At 45.9% G+C, this 12,439-nt stretch overlaps 1 protein-coding gene across 1 annotated transcript; it reads left to right on the forward strand.

Annotated features, from left to right (window-relative positions):
• Positions 1–354: 354 nt before the first annotated feature.
• Positions 355–2,443, forward strand: LOC104903476 (uncharacterized). The gene is made up of 3 exons (XM_048637014.1): positions 355–820; positions 885–1,888; positions 2,024–2,443. The coding sequence occupies exons 1-3, from the start codon at positions 355–357 to the stop codon at positions 2,441–2,443; spliced, it is 1,890 nt and encodes a 629-aa protein (XP_048492971.1).
• Positions 2,444–12,439: the final 9,996 nt, after the last annotated feature.

Genomic DNA, 12,439 nt, shown 5'->3' on the forward strand with positions numbered 1-12,439 from the left:
CTTGGGAATTTCCCCGTTAATACAGGGGGCAACTTGTATACGGGCTTACTCGGGTTCCTTATAAATACTCCCCTGATCTGAGTCATGAGGTACGTTGACTTACACAATCATACTCCACCTGAGAGCTACCGGTTTTACCCATTACTGACTAAGGCATCGGAGGGGCGTTCCTCGGATCAACCCTCGAGGCTAGTTTGTGTGTTCTCTCTTGCAGGAACTGAAACCGGCTTAATTGACTAAGGACTTACCGGTTCGTACCCTAAAACTTGTCCCATACCGGAAAAATTGGCGCTAGAAGGAGGGGCAAACAATACCTTGTAGTCTAAGCCATCTCTTGCAAACAAAACAACCCTCATGGATCCTAATCAGCACTTTGGCATGCCGGAAACTGATGAAAACAATGTTCCCCTTGAGAAAACTCCACCAGGATTCTCAACTCCGCTGCCAGCCGTAGGACAAACTCGGCCACCTACTGACAAAGGGAGAAAAACTCCTGAAACTCCTCAGGAGAGTATCTTCCATAATCTCCAGCATATCTTCACCCCAGAACAACTCAGGATTGCTGCAGAAGTCTTCCAGGCCATGGCCAGCCACACCCCACTAACCGGTCCACCCGTTAAGCGACCTCTGAGCAGAGCCCACATCCTAGTGAGAAAAATTCGTTCACTGGAGACGGGCCGCCAGGCCGAGCGAGGCCGGAATGACCAGGATCAGGTGGCCAACTCCAAGACCTCCGCGGAGCAGGTATTAGGGGAGGAAGAAGAAGAGGAAGCTCAGGATACAAAAGTCCAGCAGCATTCTTCTCACCCCAGGAAGGGAAGTAAGTACAGGCGACGAGCCGGTATCCATGCGGAACTCACCATTCTCCACTTCTATGCTTCAAGAGCCCATGGAGAAGACCAAAATGCCGACATGTAAGTATGACGGCAAGACTGACCCGGAAGATCATATATCGGCCTATGAGAGGGACATGCTGTTTTACACCGACACTGACTCAGTATGGTGTAAGGTGTTCCCCTCTACACTAACTTGGCTAGGCCAGACCTGGTTCAAGAGCATACCACCGGCAACAGTCTTCAACTTCCGCCAGCTCACATCCATATTTGTTACGCATTTTGTTAGTAACAAACGCCGGGAGAAGACTACTGGCGAGCTGATGTCGATCAAGCAAGGGGAGACAGAGAGCTTGAGTGATTACGTAGGGCGTTTCAATGCAGAAGCCGTCACAATCCCAACTCCGCAGCAAGAAGTTGCTGTCCTAGCCCTCATGACGGGTTTAAAGGAAGGAACTCCCTTCAGAAGCTACTTAGGTCGTAAAAAGCTAACAAGCCTAACAGAGGTGTTACGCAAGGCAAATGACTTCATCCGGGAGGAAGAGTTCGACAAAGCGTCAAATGCTAAAAGACCGGCAGCAGAGGAGAAGGATAAGGAGAAAGATCGCAAGGACGATAAGTACCGGAAAGATAAGAAGCCGGACACCTCCAACAGAAGGGAGGAAAGTAACTCTGTGAAGAAGGGCCATGAAGGTCGACCCGACAAATACCACAATTACATTTCCCTAAGAATATCCCGGGCACGGATATACGAGTGGCAGAGGCCCAGAATGATGTATTACAATGGCCGGGATAAATCAAAGTGGTGTGAGTTTCACAGGGACTACGGTCACATAACAGAAGACTGCAAATACCTCAAGGACGGGATCGAAGATCTCATCAGAAGAGGCTACTTCACCCAGTACCAAGCGAGGGTTGACCGGAAGTCTCCATCTAGAGAAGATGAAAACGGTAATAGGAGGTCAGTGAAAGATAGAATCACTGAAATCCATGTTATATCTGGAGGACCGACAAGGGGTGGAAGCATACATGGGGTCAAAGCTAGCCTGAAAGAGGTGAGGCACCAAGTGAACTACCACAACACAGGGAAATAGCCGGCACCCCCAACCATGCCGTCCGTAGCTTTTACGTCGGATGACGCTAAGGGATTCGTCTACCCCCATGATGATCCCTTGGTACTATCTCTGCAGATATCAACTGCAATAGTGCATCGCGTGCTGGTAGATGGGGGAAGTTCCGCTAACATCCTATACAAGGAGACATTCGAAAAGATGGGCTTCGACACTACATGTCTGAAGCCGGTCTCATATCCTGTTATCGGTTTTACAGGGGCATTTGTCGTCCCAAAAGGAACCATTAAGCTGGCGGTAAAACTGGGAGAAGGATCTCATTCTAGAGACCTGATGGTGGAATTCCTCGTTGTTGACGTCCCGGCAGCATACAACACCATCATCGGACGACCTTTGATTCATGACGACCAGGCTGTGGTATCTACCTACCATCTTACAATGGTCTATACCTCCAGTGACGGTAACCCCCAGAAACTCAGGGGGAACCAGGAATCGGCAAGGGCTTGCTACCTGACCGCCCTCAGACACTCGGATCACTAACGTCCCGTTGACACACCGCCATCAGAGCGAAAGCGACGAAGGTTGGAGAATAAGGCCAAGAAAGATCTATCAATGGAGAATTTCGAGGGAAGGCCGGCAGATCAGCCGAGACCTAGCCTGGAAGGAGAAACGGAGGAAGTGAGCCTAGAGCTGGACAGGCCGAAAAGGACTGTGAAGATTGAAGCATACTTGGCGGAAGAAGTCAAGGTCAATCTAATTACCCTGCTGAGATGAGATGCCGGGCATTGACCCAGAGTTCATGGTGCACCGGCTCAACGTCAATGAGGACGTCAGAGCGGTCAAACAGAAGAAAAGAAATTTCTCAAGTGAGAAGAATGCAGCCACTAAAGAGGTGGACAAGCTGATGGCAGCAGACTTAATTGAGCCCTGCGACTACCCCGAATGGCTGGCAAACGTAGTCATGGTAAAGAAGGCCTACGGGTCATGGCGGATGTGCGATGACTTTAGCGACCTCAACAAGGCCTGCCCAAAGGACTGCTACCTTTTGCCCAGAATAGACCAGTTGGTGGACTCTACTTGCGGCCACGCCTTACTAAGCTTCATGGACGCTTTCTCTTGTTACCATCAGATCAGCTTGCTAGAATCTGATAGAAACAAGGTGGCCTTTATCACAGAAGCAGGAGTCTACGCATATAAAGCCATGCCTTTTGGGCTAAAAAATGCCGGTGCTACCTATCAAAAGCTGGTGGACAAAATTTTTGAGCACCAAAAGGGCCGAAATGTAGAGGTATACGTTGACGACAGTATAGTGAAAAGCCTAACGGAGGAAGAGCACGTTGTTGACTTCGAAGAAACCTTCGCCACACTCCGGCAGCATCAGATGAAGCTGAACCCCAAAAAGTGCGTGTTCGGGGTAAGATCCGGCAAGTTCCTAGGGTTCATGGTAAGTGAAAGAGGCATAGACGCCAACCCCGACAAAGTTAGGGCCATCAGCGACCTCTAGGAGCCGAAGAGCATCCGGGACATTTAAAAGCTAACAAGAAGGATGGCGACCCTTACCAGATTTGTCTCCAAGTCAGCCGAAAAGGCCCTGCCGTTCTTCAAAATTCTCAAAGGTAATAAGAAGTTCGAATGGGGGGGAGAGCAAAAACGGGCCTTCGAAGGGGTAAAAGAACACTTTAAAAAGTTGCCAATAATAACCCGACCAGAACCTGGCGAAAAACTACAGCTGTATGTCTTGGTATCCGAGACGACGGTGGCAGCAGTGCTACTGGTAAATAGCCAAGGGCAGCAAAGCCCCATCTACTTCGTGAGCCATGTATTAGCCGGAGCAGAGCAAAGGTACGAACTGATGGAAAAAATGGCATACGCCTTCCTGATCGCGGCAAGGAAGTTGAGGCCATATTTCGACTCCCATACCGTCCAGGTACTTACTAACCACCCTCTGGAAAAGGCTCTCCACAAGCTCGACACGACCGGCAGGCTACTAAAATGGGCAATAGAGCTCTCTGAGTTCGATATCGAATACCGGCCTCCCACGGCCATCAAAGCCCAAGCACTGGCCGATTTCATTCTGGAAACCACTTACAGGGAAACGCCAGAATCCACCGGTATCTGGCAAGTAGAGGTTGACGGCTCTGCGGCCCAGAGTGGAGCGGGTGCATGAGTAGTGATGAAATCCCTGGACGGGGAAATCTTTGAATACGCCATCCAATTCGCATTCAAGGCCTCAAATAACGAGGCAGAATATGAAGCAGCCTTGGCCGGACTAAGTCTGAGCATTGCGGCTCGCGCCAAGAAGGTCCTGATGACCACGGACTCGCAGCTGATATCGAGTAAGATCGAAGGAACGTATGAAGCCCCGGAGCCGGTAATGCAGAAATACTTTAATAAGGTCAAAACTATGGTAACCGGATTACAGAGCTTCGAGGTCAAGCTGGTAACGAGAGCAGAATACATGGCGGCTGACGCCTTATCGAAGTTAGCAAGCTCAAGTGTCAGTGACAAGAAGCGGAGTGTCATGGTGGAAACCTTGGGGGAGTGGAGCATCGACACTCCCTCGACCACCGTCCACACCATAGGTCAGAGTCCGGAATGGTATAACGACATTTTGGCCTATAAACTGACAGGCACTCTCCTAGAGGAAAAGATGGCGGCCAAAAAGCTTAAAAGGGATTTCTCTTGGTACTGCATTTTACAGGGCCGATTGTACAAGAAAGGGTTCTCACTCCCTCTACTAAGGTGCGTAACGGCCTATGAGGCCACGAAGATAATTGAAGAAATTCACGAAGGAATTTGTGGGAATCATATCGGCAGAAAGGCGTCAGCACTAAAGGCGTTAAGGGCAGGCTTCTACTGGCCTAGTATGCTGACAGATGCCTAAGCCTACGTCAAGAAATGCGACAAGTGCCAACGGTTCGCACCAGTGATAAATAAACCGGTAAATGATTTGCAGCCAATCCTAAACCCAATCCCTTTTGCTCAGTGGGGGATGGATATCATAGGACCCTTCACACCGGCATCCGAGGAAAGGAAGTTATTAATTGTGGGTATAGATTACTTCACAAAATAGATCAAGGTAGAACCAGCAGCTAAGATAACGGGTAATCAGGTAAAGATGTTCATCTGGCAAAACGTTATCACCAGGTTTGGGATTCCTATGGGAATTGTCATGGATCATGGCGTCAAGTTTGACTGCGGCCCCATAAGAGACTTCTTGCGACCATACGGCATAAAGTTTGCATACTCCTCGGCGTGCCATCCTCAAAGCAATGGACAGGGAGAGGCCGCCAACAAGCAGATCCTCAACGCATTGAAGAAAAGGTTAGACGATTTAAAAGGAGCCTGGGAAGACATGGTTCCGGCCGTGCTATGGTCTAACAGAACCACAGAAAAGGAAGCTACCGGGGAAACTCCTTTCAGACTGGCCTTTGGGGCAGAAGTGGTGCTGCCGGTAGAAGTAGGTTTGCCCAACTGGCGAATCCTAAACTATGATCCAGTATTAAATGGGTAACTGCATAAAGAAGACCTGGATCTTCTACCAGAAGTCAGGCTGGCAGCCGAACTAAAGTCGGCAGCATATAAAGACCGGATAAGCAAGGCTTACAACAGGCGAGTACAGAGCCGGCCAATTTCCAAAGGAGACTTCGTACTTAGACGCACAACAGCGACCGGGAAAGCACATGTGGACAGAAAGCTCACAGCCAATTGGGAATTAAGGTCCCTACTTGGTCAAGGAGGAAATCATACCGGGGTCCTACCGGCTCGAAGACATGTCGGGCAAGTTGCTGAAGAATAGCTGGAACGCTAGTGTCCTCAAAAGATACTATGTGTAGTTAATAAACAGGCATTGTTGCCAATAGGATTTACTCTTTATTAGCATTCTTACTTTTATTGTTATAGGCCATAAATCCGGTCAATGACCTTCGTGGATCTGCCGGATAAAACTAATTTATATTATTAATTAATTAGTCAATGATCTTAGTGGATCTGCTGAGTTAATTAAAGTACCTAACCGGTCAATGACCTTCGTTGATCTGCCGGATAAAACAAAGTTGCATTACTAATTAATCAGTCAATGACCTTAGTGGATCTGCTGAGTTAATTAAAGTGCCTAACCGGTCAATGACCTTTGTGGATCTGCCGGATAAAACAAAGTTGCATTATTAATTAATCTGTCAATGACCTTAGTGGATCTGCTAAATTAATTAAAAGGCCTAACCGGTCAATGACCTTCGAGGATCTGCCGGATCAAACGAATTTTCATTATTAATTAATCAGTCAATGACCTTAGTGGATCTGCTGAATTAATTAAAAAGCCTAACCGGTCTATGACCTTCCCGGATCTGCCGGAAAAAAACTCCCATTATTAGTTACTCATCCAATGACCTTAGTGGATCTGCTGAGTTAATTGAGATACCTAACCGGCCAACGACCTCCGTGGATCTGTCGGACACTTAAAATGCATAAACGATTAACCGGTCAATTACCTTAATGGATCTACCGGATCTGATTAATGCGAAAGCAAAAGATAAAGCAATAAAAATTACAATAAAGAAACGATATGGATGAATCAAACTGTTGCATTTCAATATAATAACAAACAGGTACAACGTAGGAGCTATTGCAAAAAGTACCGGCCACAGGCGACCAGGTTTACAGGTTTGACAAAATGAAGAAATAAAATCAACTTGGCGCGCTCTTCTTCTTCAGAGCGATCAACTACCAAAACCGGATCCTCCGGCTTGTCAGTACCGGCAATAAGGTTAGCAATTACTTGCCCCTCAGTATTGACGGCAGCGTTGACGGTCTCTTGACCCTGCTCCTCCTCAAATTCGCACCGCGGGTCGGCATTGGCGATGTCCGCCTCAGAAACGCCGACATCCAAGATCTCCCCCTCAACCGGGAGCTGAAAGTCACCACGACCATGAGCAATTCGTCAATCTTGGACCAGTCAAAGTCCGGGAAGTTGTGTTTAGCACATCTCATGGCCACCAACCACCCACCACCCACCGTTATACCGTTTGAGCAGTCGAGATACGAAGTCCATAGACTTCTGGTATTCCTTGAGTCCTAGCCTCAGTAATTTGCTCCCGGAGCAGGCGGATCTCATCATCTTTATTAGCCAGGACCAAAGAATGATCCTTTACGGCTTGGGTGAGGGTCGTATCCGGTTTCTTATCGGCGGCTGGGGCGGCCTTCACCTCCTCCTGGGCCGTAGCAACTCATGCTCCTTAACGGCCATCTTGCCCTCCAGCTTCTTGTGATCCCCTACCTCCTTGTAGTAAGAAGTCTGGAAGTAGAGGTAGAGGTCACACAATTCCTTGCCGGATTGAGCTGACTGAGAATCACACAAAGTATTAATGCCAAAACAATCTGGTATCTCACTTCCAAGAAAAAAGAAAGAAAGGAGATTGGAATTACCAGGGCCAAATTGTGTGCGTGCACAGCAGCAAGCGCCTGGACCTCGTCCACCGGCATGTCGTATTTCAGCTAGGTCGCTTTAAGAAGGCGATAACCCAGGTTCCCACCTTCTAAAGGACGGTCCAGCAGTAGAGATTCGTCGTCCAAGATGGTCAACTTGGGCTCGAATTTCTCGCCGTCCATTACCGGCGACCTGGACTAGCGCTTCTTCAGCACCTCCGGTATCTCCAACTGGGAGCGCTCCAGGTAGGCGACCTTACGCGGCCGGGCAAAAGACTCCAACCCAGGCACCATTTCGGGCAGGGTGAGTTGCTTGTAGATTTTTTACCGCAGGGAGGCGCTGCCGACCTCAGCAACCCGGCTCGAGATTAGCCGGTGGAGGGGGCAGTTTGGCTACAACCGCTTTCTTAGGCTCTCGAGCCTCATTCTGCTCCTTGGTGGGCTCCGGTTTCCTTTTCTGCCCGGCAAGGGTAGACTTGCGGTGAATTAAGGGCATAGAATCCCTTTCCTCCTCTTCACTGGAACCTCTGCCGGTTCCACGACCGCCTCTACCACCTCGGCCTCCGATACTGGTCAGAATTGAGATAAAGCGGCAGGCAAGTTTGGGAGGCATGTTGCTCAAGGGACGGTATCTGTGATCAACGTGGAGAGCCTCATGTATCAAGAAATCCCGGCCTGTAAGCAGAGAAAGACATCACAATTAGCACGAGTAAAGATAATAAGAATAAAGAAGCAAAACGCCATAAAAATCGGAAAATATCTACGTATTCACCCACCATAAGGTCCGGCTTGGCAAAAGCCTAAGGCCGAGAGGCCGAGAGCGCAGGATTGCTAAATATGTAGCCAGTGTGGGGTAACCAATGCTTAGGCACCTGTATCCGCTTAACGCCTTTGGAAGCTGGTATGGTAGCGGCTTCAAAAAAAGGCAAAGGCCACCCGCTCTAGGGGGTGAGACCTCGGTCCTGGATGTGCTCCATACGAGGACGCGGCTTGGTCCAATGGCGGCGTAAAGGAAAGTCGGCAGGGGACCTGCACCCAGAAAAACCGTTCTCGCCAATGTTTGAGAGACGTGAGTTTGGGATATACGGTCAGCTTGCCGGCCTTAGTGTACAAAGACATCCAGCCGTCACGGCCTTCAACTTCGTCGGCACGGGCTCTTTTCTTCCTCCCGGCTCCTTTTCCCTTAGCAGAACCATCTTCCTTTATCCAATGCAGTTTTCGGAAGAGGTTATGGGTCTCCAGGAAACCCTTGTAACGAATAGCCCAAGCATATGCCATCAGATTTCGCCATCCTAACGGCGTCAACTGAGCCAGGCAGATATTCCAGGGCTGGAATATTTTGCCAAAGAATGGGTTCAAAGGGAAGCGAAGCATGAGGTCGAGCATATGGGCATATATAGCTATATGACCGGCAGGGCAATCTGCTACAACACTCCCCGGGGCCGGCAGCACTAATTTGTAATCCTCTGGACACGCAAAGTATTCAAGACCCTTGGTAAGGAATTTGTTCTCATAACAAACGGCCGCCCAGTCCCCATCCATTTTTACGGTCGCCGTGCTACCGGTCTCTTTTGGCGGCATATACGGAGCGGCTAGCCCTTCCTCATCTGATTCTTCCAGGATGACCTCTAGGGATCCTCATCCTCCTCGGCCTCAATGGTGGTCGACCCTTCATCAGACTCCTCTAGGGCTCGGACTGCACTATCGACCTCATCCGAATCTATGGAAGAGACCGCCACCTCCTTTGGTGCCGGTCTAACCGAGGTCTTACCTATCTCCAGCTCTCTTCCCGATCTAGAGGGAGACGGCTCAATGTTAGGGAACAGTTCAGGGGAATGCTCAGCGAATCTGCGCATAGTCCCATATTGGCCATAAACCGGCACTCCTAAGGATTGTCCAAGCCCTACTAGGGGCCGTAAAGGGGAAACGCGCAAGGGTGATCCATCATCTTTCCTACCAGATGTACTACAGTCATTTTGGCTCTTTGTACAAAGTTCCCTGGCTTTGTCCGTTATCTGTTAATTAATAAGTTCTACGGAGCTAGAGGAAAGGTTATCAGAGTTTACGTCACTTTCGGTCATAACGGAAGGACTTCTAGAGATATTTTGTAAATTTGAATCTGAAGACATGATAAATAAGACGGTATGAAAGATGATGGAAGGATTTTGATAAAATACCTGGAAGGAGGAATATGAATGAAGAATAAGCCGGTATCAGCGAGTACGTGAAAGCCGGGAGAAGGATTCGATCAAAACCATCAAGGATGCAAAGGATGAGCTTAGAGAGAGAAACTTCGTTATGAATATCAGAGCAAATGCAAGATTGTGAGAAGTGAAGAATGCAAGTCGCTCAAAGCGTATTTATAGAAGAAATCACGGCTGGGATTAAGCGATTCTTCGTCTTCCCGTCCTGATCACGCCACGTGTTATTGAATGGTACCCAGCTGTGAAGCAACCTCTCTTAATAAGCTCTGACAGGAGATACGAATATCGAGGTGATGATTCAAATTCCCAAGCAAACGCTTCATCTTCCCAATCCAACTCAAGTCAGCCTTACCCCTGTCAGTTTGAAACCTACTAAGCAGGATATGTCTATGCTAGTCATACCGGCTTGGGGGCTAGTTGTATGGGGGCTGACTAAGTTCCATATCGGTCTAACCAGACCGCTAAGTGTTGTTCGTCACGAGCACCTACTATAGAACTGTTGACTTCGTCATACTGGTTCCGCTAAGATGCCTAGCCGACATTCTTTTACGGGCCTTTCACCAAGGGCCTAGGCTTGATCCAGTTCTCATCTATCATCGCCTACGGGCCTAAAGATAGATATTGCATACAAGATAAAAGTATATCCCAAAGGATTATACCTGGGAATATCCCTGTAAATACAGGGGCCAACTTGTATACGGGCTTACTCGGGTTCCTTATAAATACTCCCCTGATCTGAGTCATGAGGTACGTTGACTTACACAATCATACTCCACATGAGAGCTACCGGTTTTACCCATTACTGACTTAGGCATCGGAGGGGCATTCCTCAGATCAACCCCCGAGGCTAGTTTACGTGTTCTCTCTTGCAGGAACTGGAACCGGCTTAATTGACTGAGGACTTACTAGTTCGTATCCTAAAACTTGTCCCATACCGGAACAGCACATATGAGCAAAATAAAATATGCTCATTTTACGGTAATGAGCAAACATTTATCAAAGATAATAATCAAATCATCAAATAACAATGCACATTTTGACAAATGAACATATAAACTTGTTCATTTTGTTCTAATGAACAGAAATTTTGGAGAACCAATTTTGCAATAAGTAACTGACACGTATTTATTCAAGGCAACAATTGAGCAAAACTCTTCACGCTCATTTACATTATTTTGAATCATTGTAATATTCATTTATCAAGTTTCAAAAAAAATAATAAAGAAAACAATGCACATTTTAATAAATGTACATATAAACTAGCTCATTTTGTGCTAATGAACAGTAATTTTGGATAATGAATTTTGCAACTAATAACTGACATCTATTGTCATTCAACTCAGCACTTGAGCAAAACTCTTCGTGTTCATTTACAGTATTTTGAATCACTGTAAGATTAATATATCAAATTCCTAAACATAACAAGTAAATTCCAAAAAGAATAAAAAAAATCAAAAAAGGTATTAGATGTTTATGTTATCTACAGGAAAATATGGCAATATTCTAAGTTCATCATTGATGTCTTCATCTTCTGTTTGCTTCTTGTTTTGATTTGTTTTGTTATTTGTTGTTTTCTTCCTCTTTCTAGCTTTTGTGGTCTTGATTTCAAGAATGCTTTTTGCTCTTTTATTGCTTGTGTATTTCTCCCTTCTTTCTTTTGGCGTTGGCTATCATATCTTCATCTTGTAAAGCTTGTTCTTGCTCTTCTTCATCTGAAAAGTATATGTTGCCAATCAGCTTTTCAACCTCGAATCTTGCATTATCGAACATCTCATTGCAGATTTCTCTAGACTGGTAATTTTCATCACTAGCACATAACAACTTGTGAAACTTTCTTTGCATTTGGAGTTTCCAAATTGCTCCTTTTGTAGCACCAATTTTTTTGACCAAAAGTGCTTCTTTATCTGTTGGTTTTGCAGTTCTTTTGCAACGGTTTAACATGAAGACAGTTGGTATTGTTTCAATAGAGTACATATGATAAATTCTTAGTATATGCCTACATAAGAAGCCCTTTTCCTCAAACCTTTTACAAGTGCAACAAACATTGTTGTTGATTTCATCGTAAGTCACAACATGTCCAAAAAAATCCTCTTTTGATTTCCGAACTAAAAATATCAGGATATTATAATCTTGTGATAGCAATTCGTGTCTAAAAGACATTCCCTTTGTGAATTCTTTTTGAAAAACCTTATAGGCTTCAATAGTATAATGTCTAGAGGCATAGTGGAGAATACTCACATAGGGCACAACAATTTGTGGATAACCTTCCCAACATCTTTCATTATCTTTTCCCTCATTGCTTCTCCACTCACCGATGACTTCACAAAATGTGTTGTAAAAGTCACACAAACATGTGCTCTTGTTTAGTCTCCTTGACAAGGAATGATTTGTAGATTCACTCTTTTGGGAAGACAATACACCTCCGGAAAATTTATCTTTGCCAAAGCAACGACACCATTTGTCCTTTATACTATAAATTTGTAAGAGCAATGGATTGTTTGCACAATTATGTTGTGTTACCATCCTGCCATTAAAATGTGTAAAGTATTAGTTTAAGTTCAGTAAACTTGGGCAGAATATATGCGTATCAATTTAAGTTCAGCAAATTTTGGGCATAATATATGCTCATTTTGAAGAAATTTGTACAACTCATTGGGAATAATGCACAACTTTTTTTTATCCACATATAGATATTCATATGATGGCAGTGTTTTGTACATGATCAACACATAATACAAATGAAAAATATTTACAAAAACTAAAAGTCTTACTTGTTCCAATGGTATTTGAATTCTTCTTCTGTGTGACATTTCTTCAGGAGAATTTTGTACTCACTCAAGAATTCAGGTATATCCCTTAAATGTCTGATGTGTTTCTTTAAATTTTCACCTATGTGCCATGTACACAG

Source organism: Beta vulgaris, chromosome 9 (assembly GCF_026745355.1).
Source record: "Beta vulgaris subsp. vulgaris cultivar EL10 chromosome 9, EL10.2, whole genome shotgun sequence".
Classification (NCBI taxonomy): domain Eukaryota; kingdom Viridiplantae; phylum Streptophyta; class Magnoliopsida; order Caryophyllales; family Amaranthaceae; genus Beta; species Beta vulgaris.